Consider the following 20103-nt stretch of genomic DNA (forward strand, 5'->3'; position numbering starts at 1 on the left):
ACACACAACCATATATACTTTCAAACAAAATTACAGATGATAAAATATATATAGAAAAAGATTTTGTAATAATACTTTATTGTAGGTAAAGAAAAGCAGCACTTTGAAAGAAAATTATATGTAATAAACATTCAAATCTCTAGATTAAAAAACTATCAAAAAAAGGGCAGAGGAACAACAAAATTAAATGACTTTTTATGGCATGCAATCTCACCACGCATTTGAATTATCGCGTTAGCTACTAAATGTGCAGCGAGAATGTGATGCTAGTCTCAACAGTATTATACGTTTGTTCAAGTGTTTAGAAGCGTAGAGATATGCGATATTACGATACGCAGAAAATCTCGCATTATGATACATTATGTGTACACATATTTTACATATATAAATCTCTACTCTCTATCAAAAAATAACGCAAGTCTATAAAAATATGACAACGTTATCACCAGTATCAAATTCTAAATATGGGGCGTGGAAGAAGAAATGCGTATAAAATCGATAACGTTTTTATCTTATTCCTTCTTAAACATTACACAATCCCCATTTTAAGCGTCATACAGGCTTCATTCTCTCGCGTGTTAGTACAAATCACTCGTTCAGGCACTCCATTTACGCTTGTTGGCTAGCATTATATTGGATACGAACGCGTACAAGTACGGCGGAAAAACGCTCAAAAACTCGAATTAGTTTTGGCAAGCTATTATCTTTCAAGTTTCTCTTTCCGCACGAAAGTCATAAAAGAACTGCAACAAAATGTCATATATCAGTTATTTGTCTTAATTACTAATTATTTTTAAAAATTGAAAAAAGAAATCCATGTACCTCTCTATCTAAGTCCTTCTGTGTCCATACTTTGATAATAGGAAGCTTGTCCTATCGAGGAAAAAAAGATATCATTAAGTTATAAAAACAAATGTCTTAGTTGCACTTTAATTTTTATACAAGTTATAAATTATTATACTCACACTGACAATGTTACGATTAGTAATAAGACGAGGATTAAGCGCGAACGGAACCCCATCGAGATCGGACGATCCCGGAAGTGTACCGTAAATGGGTGTGGATGTGACGGTCGATGTCGTGGATATAGGCGGTTGCGGCGCGGGCCGCGTTGGCCTGATCCTCGCGTTAGGACTCAAGACCTCATAATCTCGATTGCCGAGTTCGTCATCCTTGTTAGCGATGCTGCCGACATGCGGATAAATCCCATTAGCCGGTGGTTTTGGTGAAAACTTTGGTTTCGGGGGCCTCTCGGGAGCTGGCCTGTGAAAGATTCCATTCGACGGATTTGGAGAAGGACTTTGAAGTAAGCTGGGAAGTATCATAAAATATGTTATTTATAGCATACGATCGATACTCAGCTCGATGTGCTGAAACTTACTCTACATTAACGTACGACTGCAAATCCGAATTCGCATTTGTGATATCAACGGTCTTGTAGCACACATGAACACCATTTATAGTACTGAAAGAAAAAATATAAGATATAACATATATCACGATAAAAATATTGCATTAACTTTTTATATTCCACGTATATTTCCGACAAATTCCGTATTTATTTATGTATATTTTTTATATTTGTAAATTACGACAATTTGTTATTGCGTTTACTTTCTATTAAATTATTATAAAACTACAGATACCAGATTCATAATGCCAACTTAAAGCCGATCTAATTAAAAAAGAGTTGATATACCCAGCAGCGGAAAATCCGACAGGAGCCAGTTTAGAGTAAACCTTGTGGTTTGGAGTTGTCCTGCTGCATATTATTATATCCGTGACTGCTTTCGTGCACAGGTCCTTATTCCTAATTTTGTAGCACACCTGTTTTTTTCGCCACGCCTTCTGCCCTGCAACGTTTATCGCGATTCATTTATGAAGATTTGCACATTTTTTTATCCACAGACGGCAGGCATTGCTGTCAAACAGAAAGGCTTACTCGTATCCACGGTGTAGGAGATCATGCTGTATCCTTCCGGCGGAGTGTCTCGTTCGTTAATCACCATAATATCCTCGACCACGCAGTTGGGTTGACCCTCAGTCTTCGAGAAGCAGATATATCTACCCTTCTTCTTGATGAACAGTCCGCTCTCCCTCCATAGATCGGCGTCGGTGTCCTGATCGTAAGTTCTCGATACCTTAACGAGATATGTATCAATTATCTCTGACCACCGCGACGAGAACAATAAAGTGAATTAATGCACATACCACTATAAAGTTGGGTGGACACTTGTCTAAATCTTCTACAACACTAATGGCAGTTATTGGTCTGTCATCTGGTAGTACGGCTGATACCTGAACCAACATCTTACAGGTGGTTGTCTTGAACATTTCTGTGTTTTCGGATACCTAATTAATTCATTCCCCAATTAGATGAATCTTTCGCAATGTGTCCAAGAATCGAATGAATACATTTGTAAGAGTATTAAATATGGAAAAAAAGGATTTTACTAAAATATCTAAAAATTTAATTAGATACACAAACCCGAAAAGAATTTTATTGAACCATAAAAATAATAATTATAAAGTTGAATTATAATTAAGGAAACTTAAATCGATTGCTACAGAACGTCTTATAAACTTTTTGTAGTACTATCGTTGTGTTTGAACCTGCTATATAATTAATTTGATGGTTCAATAAATTTATTTTCAGATCTATACCAAGCTAAATTTCTAAGATAGATACTTCAATAAAACCATTCCAGTTTGCACTAAATATATTACAATTACCATAAATTAAGCAAATATTAAGTATGTAACATTGCAAATACGTTTGCTTATTATTGGACATTAAACATTGAACTTTGTCTGTGCAAATATTTCACGAATAAGTTGCATAAAAGAAACAGGAGGATTATGTTATTATCAATCATTATCATTAAAATGATCATTATCTGGCGGTTATCGAAACTGTTTATCAGTGCGAGATTAGATATAACTAAAGCTTATCGTCGCAATCATAGAAATAACGAAACGATTGAAAGTCGGAAAACCGCGAGAGCGGTCGCGATGTAACTTCAATAGATCATAAAAATACTGATCGTTCCAAAAATACCAACGATGTGACCGACATTCTCCGCTCCACGAGTTTTCCGAGGCGCGAAGCGATCGACTATGAAACTCTCGTTTAATCCGACGGGACGTAGCGACCCGATCGAATCCCTCAGTGTGATGCACTTAAGATCCTCGACTCGATATACGATACGTGTATTCGGTGGGATATAACGAACTTCGAAAACAAATTATCGATTAATATTTTTATTTTAAAACAGATTTTTTTAGTTAACATAGTTAATATAAAAAATATAGAGCAGTTATAAAAAATAAAAAGGCCAGTAAGTACAAATCTATTTAGCCAGATCGTACATTCAGTGATCGCCTCAAACATGCTTAAACTTATATGGAAAGAATGATTTTGCTAAAGTATCTAAAAGTTTAGCTAGATCTAAAAATGACTTTTTGGACCATCTCGATCAAAATAATTATAATAAACTGAAACATGAATAGTGCTGTAAAAGTTTTGACACTCTAACGATCAATTTAAGCATTCCATATAATTATTTTCATAGTATATCCAAACTAACTTTTTGGTTTTGTTGAAGTACTAATCTAAAAATTTAGATGAATACAAATACGAAAGAAGTTTTATTGGGCTATCAAATAATTATACAGTAAACTGAAGCATGATAAGCAGTGTGCTCCAATCAATTTGAATCTCCTATATAATTATTTTAATAAAATAGAATTAAAATGATTTGCCTGAAGATTTAGAATTTTAGATACATATAGATTTGAAAATAATTTTGTTGGACCATTATACTAATTATGTAGTAAACTCAAGCACGATGAGTAATGCTGCAAAAAGTTTTGACGTTCTAGTAATCAATTTATGTCTGCTATATAATTATTGTGATAATCCAACAAAATCAACGACCTTGCTGAAGTATCTAAAAATCTAGATAGATAGAGATCTGAAAATAATTTTGTTGGACTATCAAACCAATTATGTAGGACGTTTAAACTGATTGTTAAAACATCAAAAATTTTGCAATATCGATCATCAGGTTTGAGTGTCCTACATAATTATTTTGATGATACAACAAAATTATTTTCAACTTTATATCTAAAATTTTAAACATCCCTCAGCAAAATCCTATATATGAAATGCACAGGAGGGTGATATGTAAAGACATTGCCCTAATTTTGAAGCAGATTCACGATAATCCATCAACGGAGCCATCTCTCTAACGGTCTCCATGTTATCGCGTTAATTACTCCAATAATAATTCAAGCATTATACATTAGCGAGCTTATCGCAATGTCCGATTGCATCAAAGAGCCTTATTTATTCAGCCTGCCTCGAAATCCTTTAATTATCCGTTAATTAGCGGATCGGAGCAGCTTATTCTAGAATAACGAGAAATACGGACTGACAGACAGCGGGCGGGGTTGAACAACCGAGGAGGAAGGCAAAACAGAGGAAAGAAGGAACGTAAAGTGGGACAGCGACGTGTGCGTTCGTGGAGGAATGTACCGCTGTATTAGTAATCGCGAACATCAACGAATGGTCTGTGACTAAGTCTCACCGTTCTCTTTCGCATCGTCGAAAAGCATTTCATCATAGAGGGAAAATCCAAACTCGGAGGCTGTCGTCGCGCGATTTTCGACCGTCGCTCGGCGCTCAGCTGACTCGACTTGTATACACCCCGCTGTGGTGTCAACTGACTTACTTTTGTGAGCTATGAATTATAAAAGACGGTGATTTTTCAATGACGCAGAAATCATCGGAAAACACGCATAATAAAAACTCGCTCCGTCAGGAACGTGGAGGTCAGTTATGCTTTCGCAACGAAAAGAAGGAAAGAAAAAAAAAAAAAAGAGACAAAAGGACGGACAGGATGATGACAATCGGAAAATCCGCACAGTTCATTCCTCAACCGTTTACAATTATTTATAGGCACCAGGCTGTTGTTCGCAACAAAGAATTTCGTCGTCGATGAGACCGCCGCTGCGTTCAGCGCTAAATTGAGTAGAGATATATGTGTGTTTACGCAGTCTCTTCACGGTTCCTGTTGTTAAAGAGACAGAGTTTAAAGATCGGAATGTGTCAAGCATCTCGGTGCGATAACGATAGGAGATACCAGATGATACCGTGCTGTGTGGCAGAAGATAAATAATAGACACTGGAGTGCGACGCGACGGGACCCAGTGAGGAACCGGCGTCGTCGTTCAAGGACGTGCTCGAGAAAGGGAGGTTGAATAGGAAGACGAACGGATGGACGGACGCAACTTGCGTGGAGATGCCTCTCTTAATTCCCCCCTTTCGCGAATTATATTGGACGTGTCATCGGCCGCGGGAGGCGACGTCGCCTTCTCTCGAGGCGCTCGATAGGGACTGACCTTTTCGCGACGCCGCGCTGCGACGTTTATCCGTTTCCTCTCCGCTGTGTCTTCGTCTTCTTCACACGAGTGTGCACTTTGTGCTGACACAGCGACACAACGCGACAGCGCGGCTTCTGTCACATTCTGTCTGTCACCGGCGCAAAAGACGAGACGAGATGACGTCAATCGACGACAAACTATACTTCCCGTTGCCCGACGACGCGCCTTGCGAAACTGCCCGAAAACAATCCGAACATTGACGAGGCCACCGAACTTCAGACCACACTCAGTGCGCGTCATCTCGATGCGCATGCGTCCCACGTGACATTGTCATGAAATACGAAAGCAATCGATGGGGATGCAAGATGCAGGAAAGATTGCTTGGAAGGAATGGAAAGAACGTGAGGCTGGAGCAGTAATAATTACAGCCGAACGGAATAGTGAGACCAATCAGAATTCTGCATCATTACTCTGCTTTCCTTTCTGCGATTGTGATTAATCTCGCTGTTCCGTTCCGCAGTATATTTCTGCTCCATGGAACGCTGGACTAACAAAGAACATGATAGCCAATCTAATTGGTCGTTACTATTCTTTTGAATATTGCCACATAATGGTATTCAAGAAAGCGCGATGTCAGAATAATTTCAATCAAATTTAAATTGACTCAATCGACGATCATACTTAATCATAATTAGTTGTTAATTTTAAAATCAATTTTAATGTTTATTTATTTCAATTATGCTCATTTCCACCATGCAAATTAACTTTAATATATCGCTTGTTTCTACACTATTTTTATCACTGTTCTTATCGTTGTTATCTCACATTGTGTTTTGGACTTAAATACCGGGGCACTTTTTGCAAAACATAAAAGAATCAATCAATCAGAATTTTTTATTTTATGGAGAAAGAGAGAACTTTAATTGGTTCAATCTTCAACATTATTCGTTATATAAAACTCTGTGCTCCACACTTTATAATAAAGCCCATTCTACATTGGACATATCGTAACATCGTAGCGTCGTGAGACTTTAAATTGACACATTGGATTGGCTGTTGCGACAAATTTGTGACCTGCGACGCCTACGATACGACCAATGTGGAATGAGATTAACATAAAACTGTTGGACCAATAAGCATCCAGCATAAAGTGCCATATTGATTAACATAAGATGCTCATTGGTCCAGCGGTCTTATGTTATGTTTATGCACTGTTATGCATTTCATGTGCGATAGGCTTAAGAGCCAAGCCACAAGCTTTTGCATAAAGCATAACGTATAGTGCATAGGAGAATCAGCCGATCAAAGTTCTTTTCCGTGAAGTGAAAGGAAAGGAGGGATTTAGATTGGTTGTTTCTCATATGCACTATATAAAAATCAGTCGTATCAGAATGTCCGGCACATGTGCCTGGCTCCTGATTGGTCACAGTATGCGTTTGCCGCAGATCACAGCATACATGGAGTCTTTAGAATTAACTATGGGTGCATTCAGAATGACAATCGCAGAACCGCTTACTAAAGCGTTCAGTTGTCGTTCTGAATGCACCCATAATACAATAAATAACCGGCTTATACATAATGGCCCGTATTCAGAACGCGCTAACAACGATGTTAACGCGCTAACATGCTATAGTTTACGTCACGTATACTATAGAATTTCAGAGATAAAAGCGCGCTTTTATCGATAAAAGTGCGTTCTGAATACGGGCCTATGTGTATATATACATATATATATCTATGCTAGAGTCCCTATAATAAGGAGTCTGGCCAAGTCATTACTAATTCTATTGGTGTTGTTAAAATATAGCGGAACCAATAAGATGCCTCAAATAGCCTCAAGAACCAATAAGATGCCTCATGTCAGCATGCATGTTTTCTATTATATATCTCACTTACTTTTTACACAGGCTGTGATCTTTTATCAATATGTATTAAAAAATTAGTTATTTTATTTATTTATAATGATTATATACTGTTTACGATATATTTATAGTATCACATCAGTTGACTACACCTATATCTACGACGCCATGTTTTAGCAAACTAGAAAGATTGGCCAGATTGGCCTTATTATAGGGACTCTAATCTATGCATGTGTATCACCCAATTAACTATCTACATTTAAAGTTGAGCTATTCTTTGCTTTACTGCGCATGTACGAAAGCAGTCGTATCAGAATGTATCAGAAGTGTTCCGGCAGACGGCAGGGACCGTACAATTGACGTTTATATCAGCTGTTAACTGTCGCAAATATATTTTTGACATTTCTGACTGAATCGAAGCAGCTACTTCATTCACACTTATCACTGCGGAAGAGATACATCACTGCTTAGATGACGGACTGTAATAAACCTATTCCTTTTTATTACTCCACGAGCGGTAATACAGAGGAAGATGAGGTTAGTCTTTACTATAATGTGTATACTTTTCACCTTTTTAATTCTGTTATACGAGCGCTCATGCGCGCGTTATTTGTTTCTGATATAAATGTCTTTTTATATTATGAAAAAGAAATATATAATTAACATATAAATATATTATTTTATATTTTACAAGTATAATACAATTATGATTACAAAAAAAATTTCTATATATCGAACGTAAATTTAAACAATTCTTCTTTTTCACATTTTATCTTCTTGCTCGATTGTTTCCCCTTTGTCGAGTTATATTTCAACTGTCGTTACTCTGAAACAATCCACTAGTTAACTGATAACATTCTCACATAATAGCTGACTATAACGTTGATATTTTTACAATCCAACATTATACGTTAAGATCGTCTTAACAGATATGTCTTAAATAATTGCAAAACACTGTATGATTATTTCATTGTCTGTATGGAATCTTAAAACTGTCCTTGACAAAACGATTGAATATAAATCGAACTATTGAATGTCATGAATGTTTTCCATACAATACAAATTGTAAAAAATTTAAGTATCCATATGTGACGTGACAAAGTTATGCAAATATAATTTTTTTTTCTCCAGAAACGTACATATGTATATGGAAGTAAGAGGAAAATGTGGTGTTAAATCTTTTCTGAATTTGTTTTTATTTTTAATTATAAAAATCAATTATAAAAATTATAACTATTTTTAACTCTACTCTTTGTACTTTTTTTTATTTTTACTGCTTTATTTTTTACTTTTGTCATTAAATGTGAATCCTAAAAATGTATTAAATGACTTTATAAAATAGTTCTTTAATTTTATAAATTTCATTGAATGGTCTTTACTTTTATTTATTCTTTTTTTTTGTTATTTGACTTTAGTTTAATGTAACATTTTTAATAACATTTAAAAATGTTTCTTATAAAGAAGACCGCTATACATTTTTCAAAAACTTCTTTTCCTAAAAAAATGATCATGAAATTTTGTATGCGATAAATTTCAGTTTTAGTCAACTACGTAACATGCTCGCGTAGCATGGTCGCTTATAGGCATATTCCTGACTATTATATTTAGATTTTTATCTAAATATAATAAGTAATGTCTATATAAGATCCAATACAGGATGTAAGTATGTGAAATGCAATTTATTAAATTAGTATAATGTATATGTTTTTCGACCTTCGTTTTTAATCCTTTTGAATACAAAAAAAAACCATTAAATTTTATTTCGTAACATTATTTTGTTAAGTCACAATTGTGAAGATTGTGTCCTATCTTGTAAGAATATTAATATCAATTTGGCAAAATTGCTATAGAAAAAAAAATAAAAAAACTAACTAATTTTATTTAAAATTATTCTTGAACTGCTGATGAGTCCTTCTCTACCTCTTAGACTGTTTTCATGCGTTTTTGCTTCTTTTAAATAATTTGCTTCTTCACTGCGTTTCTTAACAATAACATAAGAAGTCGATAAAGCTGTAAATTGGATTATTTTAAATCTGAATTATTATAATATTTTATCATTGACGACATTACATTTTTTATATATATATATACATTATGGAATTTTACATTATTGACATTAGTTATTACACAATTTTTAACAAGATTGAATTTACTGTTATTGGATTAACTTTTACATGATGGACTACAATTTCAAGATGCGAATAATTTCCTAACATTACATTTATTTATTAGCGACACCGAAATTTTATAATTTATTTTTGTTGCATTGAAGATGAACCGATCGGAGTCGGAACGTCTGTATTAAATTTTAAATTTTATATTATACTTAATTTGAAAATTTTTCTTGCGTTCAGTATTTGACTCATTGCCCTTATTATTACTCCTATTATTTCTATATTATTGTTATTTACTATTTTTGTACTATTTTTTAGTTGAATTTAAATAAAATTTGGAAATGAAACTTCTTGCAGAAATTATTGGAACCAATCAGGTATATCCTTCAAGTTCCCGGAAAACAAATAAGAGCAAAATTAGCAAAGGCTTTTAATTACTGGCTAAAGATATCGGATGATAAAGTCCAAGAAATCGATGATATAATAAATATGCTCCATAATTCAAGCATTCTGTAAGTTTGAGTTTTGTTACACCAACATATATAATTATATAATATTTTGTTTTGCGTCTTTTTTTTATCACACATCTTTCTCATTAATTATAATGCTACTATTACTAAAGACAAATTTTTTACATTACAAATACATACAAACATATATACATACACATATGTAATAAATTGTATATATCAGGAATATCACGAATTCAGAAATGGCCACATCGGTTTCTAAATTTATTCTACAGGTACATTTTTTCTACTGAACAATGTAATGAAAAAATCATGTAAAGTTTAATACAAAATAATTTTTCACGAAAAAACGTTTCTGTTTATTAATTCCACACATCTGACTTTAAGGTCATAGTATAGCAGGTCATCGAATTTCTTTTGACAGTAGTAATAATATTGAATAATATTATGAAGTAAAAAATATGTAGTGTCATTTACAAAAATTAGGGTGATCTTGACTTTTTTCTTAAAAAATAATATTTTGAAAATTTTTAATATTGCAATTTGTAGCCAATTCAAAACTGACTAACTTTTATTCAAAATAAGCTTTGTCAGAACATTGAACGTGCCGGAAAAATCGTGATTACAGTTATGTAGGACACCCTGTATATAAATTCATACGTAAATACATAAACACTGAGATTCACTTTAACTGAAAATTGAATTACTTCTCTTAATTAATTGTTTTATTCCTGTCAGTCTAATTTTGAATTACAATTATTTATACAAGTTTCTTTAAAAAGAAAAACTATCTTTTTTGCACTAGTTATTTGTTATTGCGACAAATATTACTGAAGCCTCCGTCGAATCGGAAGGACGCCTTTGCCAAATTAGAGGAATTCAATTTTGGATCTGAGTTTGAATCTTGGTTTAGGTAATATTTTTCGCAAAAAATTATTTACAATTTTTAGGAAGCTTACATTAACACCAAATTTTATATTAATATTTTTCTAAGGTTCTTGTTAGCATCAATATTATTGAATTGCTTGTCAATTTAATACGTGATATTATTATTTTAGTTTTGATTATGTTCGATATTATATATTTTCGAAGTTTAAGATATTTAACACGCAGTTTGCAAAACTGGAACTATGTATATAAATTCATACTGGAATATTTAAGTATTAACATTAACCTTGTTCGAAAATATAATTGTTTCTTTTAATATCTTTACTTATTCTCGTCTGTCTAATTTAAAATCATTGTATTACACAATAGCTTTTATTTATTTTTGCAGGATTGATGATATTCAAGATAATTCAATTATGCGAAGGGGCATTCCTGTTGCACATTCAGTTTATGGAATTGCTAGCTCATTAAGTGCCGCAAATTATGTATTATTCATTGCTTTGGAAAGAGTTATTAATTTAAAACATCCAGCGGTAAGTGACTACATTAAAGAAATGTTTGTGATCTCTGTTGTCCTTGACGTTTTATGACATAATATTCTGATATGTAAAACAAATCATGATGAGAGATATACATCTCTCAGTGCTACTTACAAGAGTTTTCAATGTACATTAAATGCAAAGTTTAAAATTCATACAATAATATTACATAATTGTTTTATGTAAAGGGATATTTTTTTATAAATTAAATTGAAAGTACTGTTATTATTCTCTCATCTTCTCATACTGTTTTTTTTAAAACATTTTTCTTAATGTTAATAACGAATATTGATAAAAGCAGCTATTTTTATAAATAATATATTATGAATAATTTTAAAAATTAACGATGTAGACTATTAATTTTTAGAGACTCAAATATTACGTTAATATGTTAATAAATGCGAAACACACTCTGCACGGCCATGTTTGCTGTCACGTGCAGATTTTTTATCAACTTATATCTCTTTTTTTTTCTTTATTTGATTATATGGTTAATATTGATTACTAAATGTGTAAAAACAGAAATCAAAAATTGATACATATATAGATAGATATAACTTTGTATCAATGTAATTGCAAGAAACATGTAACACACGGTATTTTATACATTAAATATACAAATAAATTAGAAATTGAAAAATAATAGTATATATACTACTGATACATAATATTATTATCAGGCAACGCAAGTATATATGGAGCAATTATTAGAACTTCATAGAGGTCAGGGAATGGATATTTTTTGGAGAGATAATTTCATCTGTCCAACTGAGGAAGATTACAAAACTATGACAATAAGAAGTAACTACTAATATTTACAATCTCTAATTTATGTACATATAGAAAAAAGTTATTTATGTTAAAAAAAGATTTAAACATTATTTAATTTTGCAGAAACTGGTGGGCTTTTCAATTTAGCGGTAAGACTAATGAAACTATTTTCAACTTATGAAGAAGATTTTTCGTCACTAATAGCTACTTTGGGATTATATTTTCAAATACGTGATGATTATTGCAACTTATGCCTCAGTGAGGTAAGCGATAATATATTAGATTTAATGAAATAAATTTATATTATCTACGTTAATTCTTGTTACAGTACACTGAGAATAAAAGTTATTGTGAAGATTTAACCGAAGGAAAATTCAGTTTTCCGATTATTCATGCGCTTAGAAGCAATCCCGACGATAGGCAAATAATAAGTATCCTTTATAAAAAATGTTAATTTAATTTAGTAAAAAGTATATTTATTATACAAATTAACAAAATTTTTTACTAATTGTTCCACATGCTTTAGGTTTGAAATTTTTTATTATAATTAATTAAATTTATATGTTTCTTTAATAATGCTTAATAAAGATATTGTACGGCAACGAACAAAGGATATCGAAGTGAAACGTCATTGCATTAAATTATTAGAAAGATTTGGTTCCTTTGAATACACGAGAAATGTACTTGAAGAACTGGATTCGACTGCGAGAACTGAAATTGAACGATTAGGAGGCAACCCACTCCTGGTGAAGATCCTAGATGAGCTTAAGAATTGGGATACCCAAGATGCGCCTAAAGATCCTTTAACTGGAACATTTTAAACTTAAAATTATTTTTTTTAACGCCATAATGTAGCATTGCACTGGTTTTTAAATAATATATATTATACAAAATAGTTGTGCTAATGGTACAGGTGATAAAAGAATGCATATACTATGATATATAAATAAATTATGTAAAAAAAAAAATGATTTATGGAAAAGTGTACAAATAATATATAATAAAGTTTTTATTGCATATTTCGCTGATAAAAGTTAACATTTGTATAATTTTATTATACCCGTGCATAACAAATAGAAATATTAATAGATTTCTATAAAAGATATAGAGATACTTATAGAGATACTTATAGAGATACTTATAGAGAGTATAAAAGTTATTATTCATTAATAAATTAACATTCCATTTGGCTGTACGTCAAATTATGTAAAGTTAAACAATAATACGTATAAAAAGTATAATAAAAGAGCTGTGTGTACATGTATAGATTTACATAAATTTAGAAATATCATTTGTTTTATAAATATGTCTTTTTGTAATCAAATATTGCCTTTTTTTTAACAAAATTTATTTTTAATTTGTTTAAATTTTGTAGAAATTACATTAGCGACTTTGTTTTTTTTTCCACTATATTATACATCAGTGTCACCCCATGTTTATAAGTAACATTTTAAGTAATATCTCATAAATATTTTATAACTTCAGCTCTCAGAGCAGCTCTGAGAAGTCAGCATCCCTAAATGCGAATTTTGGTAAAATCATTATTGCATTCGTTTGTCCACTGTTTGTCCACGTTTGTCCACCCGTTATTTTCATTTGTCCACCCTCCAAAAAAAAGTTTTACAAAAAAAAAGATTGTAGTACCCCCAAGTGATTATTTTTCATTATTATGAAAAATGTAATAATAATAGGGTGGACAAACGAAAATAAGGGGTGGACACACGTGGACAAACAGTGGACAAACGAATGCAATAATGATTTTATCAAAATTCACATTTAGGGATGCTGACTTTTCAGAGCAGCTCTGAGAAGTCAGATCTTTATATTATTTATACATGTAATTCAGAGATTATAGTTCGTTTAATAAAATTTTGGTTACTAGGAGACAAAGGACGAGTTCAATACACCAATTTCTATACAAATGTGGTACAGATAATCCGCTGGCAATTTACCGTTTCAATGCTGACACCCGATACGTTACTTTTGACAATTTCATATAGACGCGGTACTGAAAATCTACCGGCAATGTACTGGTTTGGTACAATGGCTTGACATGTTCCTTTTGCCAATTTCTATACAAATATGGCACAGATAATCCGCTGGCAATGTACCGTTTCAATGCTGATACCCGATCAGTTACTTTTGACAATTTCAATATAGATGCGGTACTGAAAATCTACCAGCAATGTACTGGTTCGGTATTGTCGCTTGACATACTTCTTCTGTCAATTTCAGTACGAATATGATATCGATGATATATCGGCAATATACTGTTCCTGTACTGATATTTAAAGACATTTCTTTATTAATTTCTGTACAGATATCATACCGAAAATCTACTAATAATATACTAGCTCGGTATTATTATTCAATACCGGTTCACACGCTGGAAGAGTACTATAATGTTGTTTATTTAATACTGGCCCAATATAGAATTAGTACTGAAAAACGAAATCCGTTTTTCAGTACATAATCGGTACGTTGCCAGGAGTCAATGCTGGTTTATGGTATTCTGTTCCCACTTGTGTATATATGTAAACGCTACTTCATTTATTATATACGTTGAAGACGGTGTTTAACACTTCCTTTATACTTGTTGAATTTTCGATTTAGGCGCGTGTACATACACATATTTTGTACATATACAATATGTATGAATACAAAGAAAATATTTAGTTATTAAAAACAACAAAAATTATTCATCTATAAATCTGATTTGATCGTAAAAATTAATTTTTTTAAAAGTTATTTATGTCTTAGCGACAAGATAACCAGTATATGAAGGCATAGATTTAGATGAAAAGCACGTACCCATGCATAACGCATAATGTATAATGTATAAGGAAATAAACCAATCAAAGTCATTTATTTCTTTCCTTTCCATAAAATAAAAGATTTTGATTGATTGATTTTCTTATGCCTTATGCGTTATGCGCATAATACAAGAATCACTACTCCTCGCTTTAGCACACATTACTTATTTTATTGTTGTTAGTACATCAGAAAGGACACTCGTAAGAGCTACCGTAATTTATATTTCTGAATACTTTCTTCTTGTTGCACGACGTTATAGACCTAATTTCGGAGATCTTCATTAGTAACTTTCAAAACACTCTTACGCAATTATAGGAAAAGATTAGTGTCTGTACAAAAAAGTTGGATTCCACACATTTGGAACTTATTACAGTACAATTCTTTCGACGCATAAATAGGTATGTAAATATCTCTGTTCATAAGAATAATTAAATTGTAAAGTTAAATGTTTTTTTTTTCGGATTGATCCGCATCTTTGTGCGCTACGAATAATCTGAATTAAACTTTTGTACCTTTAATTTTGCTATTAAAACCTTGTCTTAATTTGTGATGGCTACTATGTGTCACAACTACTTCTATAAAATCTTAAATTCTCGAAATTTCTATGGAACAATTTCACAATTCTTATCGTATGTAGTCGTATGGTATGTGGTATTATATTTCCAATATAGTGTAATTAGAACCTTTATTATGCTTAGCTATGTCTTAACTTAATCTTTAATAGGAAATAGGATTGTACATATAACACGTATCTGCAGATCAATCTTATTTCTAAATTGTATAGAAAAAACAATGTTCTCAATTAAAAAAACAATTTTATTTATACAAATAGCCTATAGGTAAAAGAATAATACTAAATAGAGAAAGTGATAGATAGATATTTTGTTAAATCATCAAATTAATTGCAAAGAACGTCAGGATGCGTACGATGAACAATACTGCAAAAGATTTTTCACATTCTAGTAATCAGTTTAAGCGTTCTATAATTACTTTAATATACAAAATTATTTTTAAATCTGTGTCTAATTAAATTTCTAAGTACGTAAATTTCATAATTTATTTAAAAAATGCGTAAAATAAACAATATGTAAATAGGAAAGTGAAACTTTTAAAATTTGTAGATGTAACTTTGTTAGCAATTTTTATGTGGAATAATTTTAACATGAATTTTACACGTAATCCTCGACGCAGTACGTATCACGATCAGTCTTACTCGTACTTAACAACAATGTTTGATAATTCGAACATTATACAATATGTTATTATAAAACAGGGAATTAAATAATATTGCTAATTTGTTTACTTTTCGATTATGTATAAATTTTCAAAAATTTACAGATTCCTATATATTACTACAATTTAGATTAGAGTGCAATATGACAGACATGAAAAACGTTTTACCTTTCTACTATTCTTTAAGCGGTAATACGGAGGAGGACAAGGTCAGTTCTGTAGCATCTTCTCTTTTATTTTTTCGTATATATAATTCAATCTTATAAATTTTTTGTTTTAATACTTTTATTTGATTTCTGTTCTGTAGAAACTTTTAGAACCTGCTGAATACAGTTTTCAATTGAGTGACAAACATCCATATAAAAAACTAACACCGATTTTCAACTACTGGCTTAAATTATCACCCGACAAATTGCAACAAATTGATGAAATAATTCAAATAGTCTTCAATGTATGCATCTTGTAAGTTATATTTTATTGTATAGCACAACTGACTTCTGTACTTTTTTAAAATAAAAAAGCGATAAAAAAGTTGGAGACAATCCTTTCCAAAGAAAATCATGTACATTCTGATGTACAATTTCTACCACAAATATATTCCTCTTTTTGTATTTACTTATATATCTCTCACAAAAAAACGATAAGAGACAAAAAGAGAGAGAGAGAGAGAGAGAGAGAGAGAGAGAGAGAGAGAGAGAGAAAATCATATTAATTATTTATAATAAATTTCAGTTTAATTAATACTCGTATAAAATTCAAAAGTGTAGAAAGAATATTGTATATTTTATAAAGTTTATTAATATTAATTTTTTATTTGTATTAATTTATTAATATTAATTTTTTTATTCATATTTTTTAAAGCAAAATTATATATATTTATATTAACTTAGAGTTAATCACAAATTGCTTGTTTTAAGTTCTCTAGAAGTAGATATTAATTTTTTAAGATATTATATTTTACCTTTAAAAACATTCCTGGTATTATTTTTCTTTGTAAATTATTTGAATATATCACTTTTCCTAATTAAAAACTGATATATGTATTTAGAATGCAATCCGTTAATAATACAAAATTCGAAACATTTGGCTTGTGACATTTTTTTACGGAATTATGATGTTTTAATAATGATATATCATATATATATAAATTTTCTAATTTTTAAAGATAATTGTCGATCTCTTACTTCAATCATTGTTTTACTGTTACAACCTGCTGTTATATTTCTGGCCCTACCGCCTTAACTTTTTTATTCTACACATTTTTAACAGAAACAGGTCAAGGAAAATAATACAGTTTATTTACTAATTGAAAAGGCTTGTGTACATTTTTACAAAATTATAGTTTTTTTTATTTCTTGACAGAATGGATGATATTCAAGACGATGCCATTTTGCGAGAAGGTTTTCCCGTAACCCATTCTATTTATGGACTTTGCTACTCAATGAACACTGCAAATTATTTAGAACTTATTGCTTGTGAAAAAATTATTAATTTACATCCTATGGTAATAGTATTGTATTATGCCTGTGTAAAACTTTGAAAAATTGTATGCTCTTACTTTTCTTATATATGTTATAACAGAAATCAAGATATAAAATAGACAGTCTTATTAAAATTGCTTTTAAAGTGGAAAAATCTCGTTAAAAATCGCATTTGAATTTCTAGGAAATATAATGTTTAATATATTTTTAAAGCATCTATTTCTTTAAAATAATAAAGGGGCAAATTATTTTTCTGAAACATATATAACGTTTTTGAAAAATATCATGCCACTTCTTTCTATTGGATACTTAAATGGAATACTCTAGAATTCAGTTTTCTCATTCGTGGTCTACCACAAAATACACGAAAACATGTATAGAAGAATGCCGGTTTATTTAATTAATTCCAGCCTTTATTCGTTTTTTATTTGCTGAAAATTATTCAAATTTAGTTCTGAATATCCTGTCTATTTTATATTTGTCGGAAGACTGGCTATATATGTAAAATAAATTATTAAAGTAGAATTCTTGTTACAAAACTACACTTTTTACAGTGCCGACCGATAATATTCCTTTTGAACCTTGATTCTTATCTTAAACTATATACTTATATATTTTTAAACAGGCAATTAAAATTCTACTCGAAGAATTATTGGAATTCAGCAGAGTTCAAGGAATGGAGATGTATTGGAAGGATAATTGCATTTGTCCAACAGAAAAAGATTACAATATTGTAGCAACAAGAAGTAAATGTTTCTGCTTTTTTTAGCTTTTGCTGTATATAAAACGACCACATAAATATGTATATAATTTGAATGTTAATTAATATTTTTATAGAGAGTGGTTGGATAATCAAATTGGCGGTAAAATTAATGAAACTATTTTCTCCTTACGAAGAAGATGTCTTGCCGCTAGCATGTTCTCTAGGATTATATCGCCAGATACATGATGATTATTGCAATTTGCGTCACGATAAGGTAATCAATAATTTAATTAAATAAACTTAATTCAAATTTAATAAGATTTATTGTTATTACAGGATACAAATGATGACAGTTATTGCGATGATCTGACGGAAGGAAAACTTAGTTTCTTAGTTATTCATGCGCTTACCAACCATCCTGATGATAAGAAAATAATGAGTATCCTTTGACAAACATTAAATTTAATATGAAATAAGTAGATACTAAGAAACATATTTCGTATTAAATAAATAATAATAATAATAGTAATAAGAAAGTTAAATATATAAAATATCTCTATTTAACAAGTGTTTATATAATGATTAGATATCCTTAATAATATTTCAAGATATTTTAAAACTGCGAACAAGAAATATGGAGATGAAACGTTATTGTGTTAAAATATTAGAGAGTTACGGTTCATTTAAGTACACGGAAAAAGTACTTGATGAATTGGATAAAAAAATGAGAACTGAAATTGATCGTTTAGGGGGTAATCCACTTTTTGTAAAGTTTCTGGACGATTTTAAAAACAAAATGTTAAGAACATCTATCTGAGAGTTCTGTAACCCAAATGATAAAAAATTCAGATTTATGTATTTTTTTATTAACAAAACATCAGTCGTAGCATTTCGTAATTTATGTCCACAACTTTGTATAATGTATTTTCTTTTAATAGTTAAACAGCAAAAAAGTGATTAAAACTTATTTCTGTATATGAATTGAGATAAATAAAAAATGTTTAATAAAGGAGCGTATTTATGTAATTTCATTAAAAAAAGTCAATTGTGAAATTTATATAGCAAAAAATCGTTATGCACACAAGAAGTTCAGCCAATGACAGAGGAATTTTTTTTTAATATTGTCGTTTAACTTCCTTGTTCCTTTAAAACACTCAATATGTATTTTTTGTGGGCCTATGTGAAATATTGTCATCTACCGCGGCGTTTCGTCCCGGCCCCCACTATTGGAATTGTACTAATCAGTAAAACGGCCTTGGCACACAAAAACTTAAGACAGTAAGACGTAAGCAGTAAGGAAATCAACGTTGTGGATTTGGTACTTCTTAAGTTATGGCCTTACGGCCTCTACTGTGATTGGTCAATTCGCTTACTGCTAAGTCTTACAGCCTTAAGTTTTTTTGTGTGACAGGGCCCTAAGCGTAGACAGTAAGCGAATTGACCAATCACAGTAGAGACCGTAAGACCATAACCACGGAGCATTAAGTAAGGAGTAAATTCTCCATAGGTTGATCGCCTGAAAAGTGCCCCCGTTTCGATTGTCAATACGGCGTCAGAGACGACCCATACTTTCCTATTTGTGACGTCAGCATCTGCGCATTGCTCGCCTTGCAGCAGATAACAATTTTTTGATCGAATAGTGATTGTATATTCAAAAATTGTAGAAAATAATAAAACACGTTTAAACTGCAAACGATTCATGTTCAGCATTGGACTTCCTTTCTGAATAATTCTCGGCAATTATTAGAATAACATTTGGTCTCAATCAATGTAGATTCGGGGTAAAGCCTATTCTACAATGAGTAACAAAAATTGACCAATCGTTATCGACTATTCTCCTCAT

The 20103-nt window shown here is 31.2% G+C and overlaps 3 protein-coding genes across 5 annotated transcripts; 2 read left to right on the forward strand and 1 right to left on the reverse strand.

Moving 5' to 3' along the window:
• Nucleotides 1–44: 44 nt before the first annotated feature.
• Nucleotides 45–5473, reverse strand: Mvb12 (multivesicular body subunit 12-like Mvb12). Of its 2 annotated transcripts, none has more exons than XM_018547040.1 (8): nucleotides 5404–5473; nucleotides 2212–2352; nucleotides 1943–2141; nucleotides 1700–1853; nucleotides 1382–1465; nucleotides 966–1311; nucleotides 823–873; nucleotides 45–743 (listed from the first exon to the last, which is right to left on the reverse strand). In XM_018547040.1, the coding sequence occupies exons 2-8, from the start codon at nucleotides 2332–2334 to the stop codon at nucleotides 708–710; spliced, it is 993 nt and encodes a 330-aa protein (XP_018402542.1). In that variant the 5' UTR covers nucleotides 2335–2352; nucleotides 5404–5473; the 3' UTR covers nucleotides 45–707. The 2 variants fall into 2 exon arrangements, with proteins under 2 accessions (XP_018402542.1, XP_018402541.1); XM_018547039.1 differs by lacking the exon at nucleotides 5404–5473 and adding an exon at nucleotides 4590–4692 and having other exon boundaries at nucleotides 966–1263.
• A 2163-nt stretch (nucleotides 5474–7636) lies between these two features.
• On the forward strand, nucleotides 7637–12936 carry LOC108779598 (geranylgeranyl pyrophosphate synthase). The gene is made up of 8 exons (XM_018547043.1): nucleotides 7637–7784; nucleotides 9719–9873; nucleotides 10637–10744; nucleotides 11108–11252; nucleotides 11939–12059; nucleotides 12153–12292; nucleotides 12358–12460; nucleotides 12618–12936. The coding sequence occupies exons 1-8, from the start codon at nucleotides 7719–7721 to the stop codon at nucleotides 12848–12850; spliced, it is 1071 nt and encodes a 356-aa protein (XP_018402545.1). The 5' UTR covers nucleotides 7637–7718; the 3' UTR covers nucleotides 12851–12936.
• A 2145-nt stretch (nucleotides 12937–15081) lies between these two features.
• On the forward strand, nucleotides 15082–19162 carry LOC108779603 (geranylgeranyl pyrophosphate synthase-like). 2 transcript variants are annotated; one of them, XM_018547049.1, is made up of 8 exons: nucleotides 15082–15241; nucleotides 16182–16285; nucleotides 16384–16538; nucleotides 17439–17580; nucleotides 18183–18303; nucleotides 18395–18534; nucleotides 18597–18699; nucleotides 18869–19162. In XM_018547049.1, exons 2-8 carry the CDS (start codon nucleotides 16220–16222, stop codon nucleotides 19075–19077), a joined length of 936 nt encoding a protein of 311 aa, XP_018402551.1. In that variant the 5' UTR covers nucleotides 15082–15241; nucleotides 16182–16219; the 3' UTR covers nucleotides 19078–19162. The 2 variants fall into 2 exon arrangements, with proteins under 2 accessions (XP_018402551.1, XP_018402552.1); XM_018547050.1 differs by lacking the exon at nucleotides 15082–15241 and adding an exon at nucleotides 15423–15487.
• Nucleotides 19163–20103: the final 941 nt, after the last annotated feature.

This window comes from Cyphomyrmex costatus, unplaced genomic scaffold, assembly GCF_001594065.2.
Source record: "Cyphomyrmex costatus isolate MS0001 unplaced genomic scaffold, Ccosl1.0 scaffold600, whole genome shotgun sequence".
NCBI classification, from domain to species: domain Eukaryota; kingdom Metazoa; phylum Arthropoda; class Insecta; order Hymenoptera; family Formicidae; genus Cyphomyrmex; species Cyphomyrmex costatus.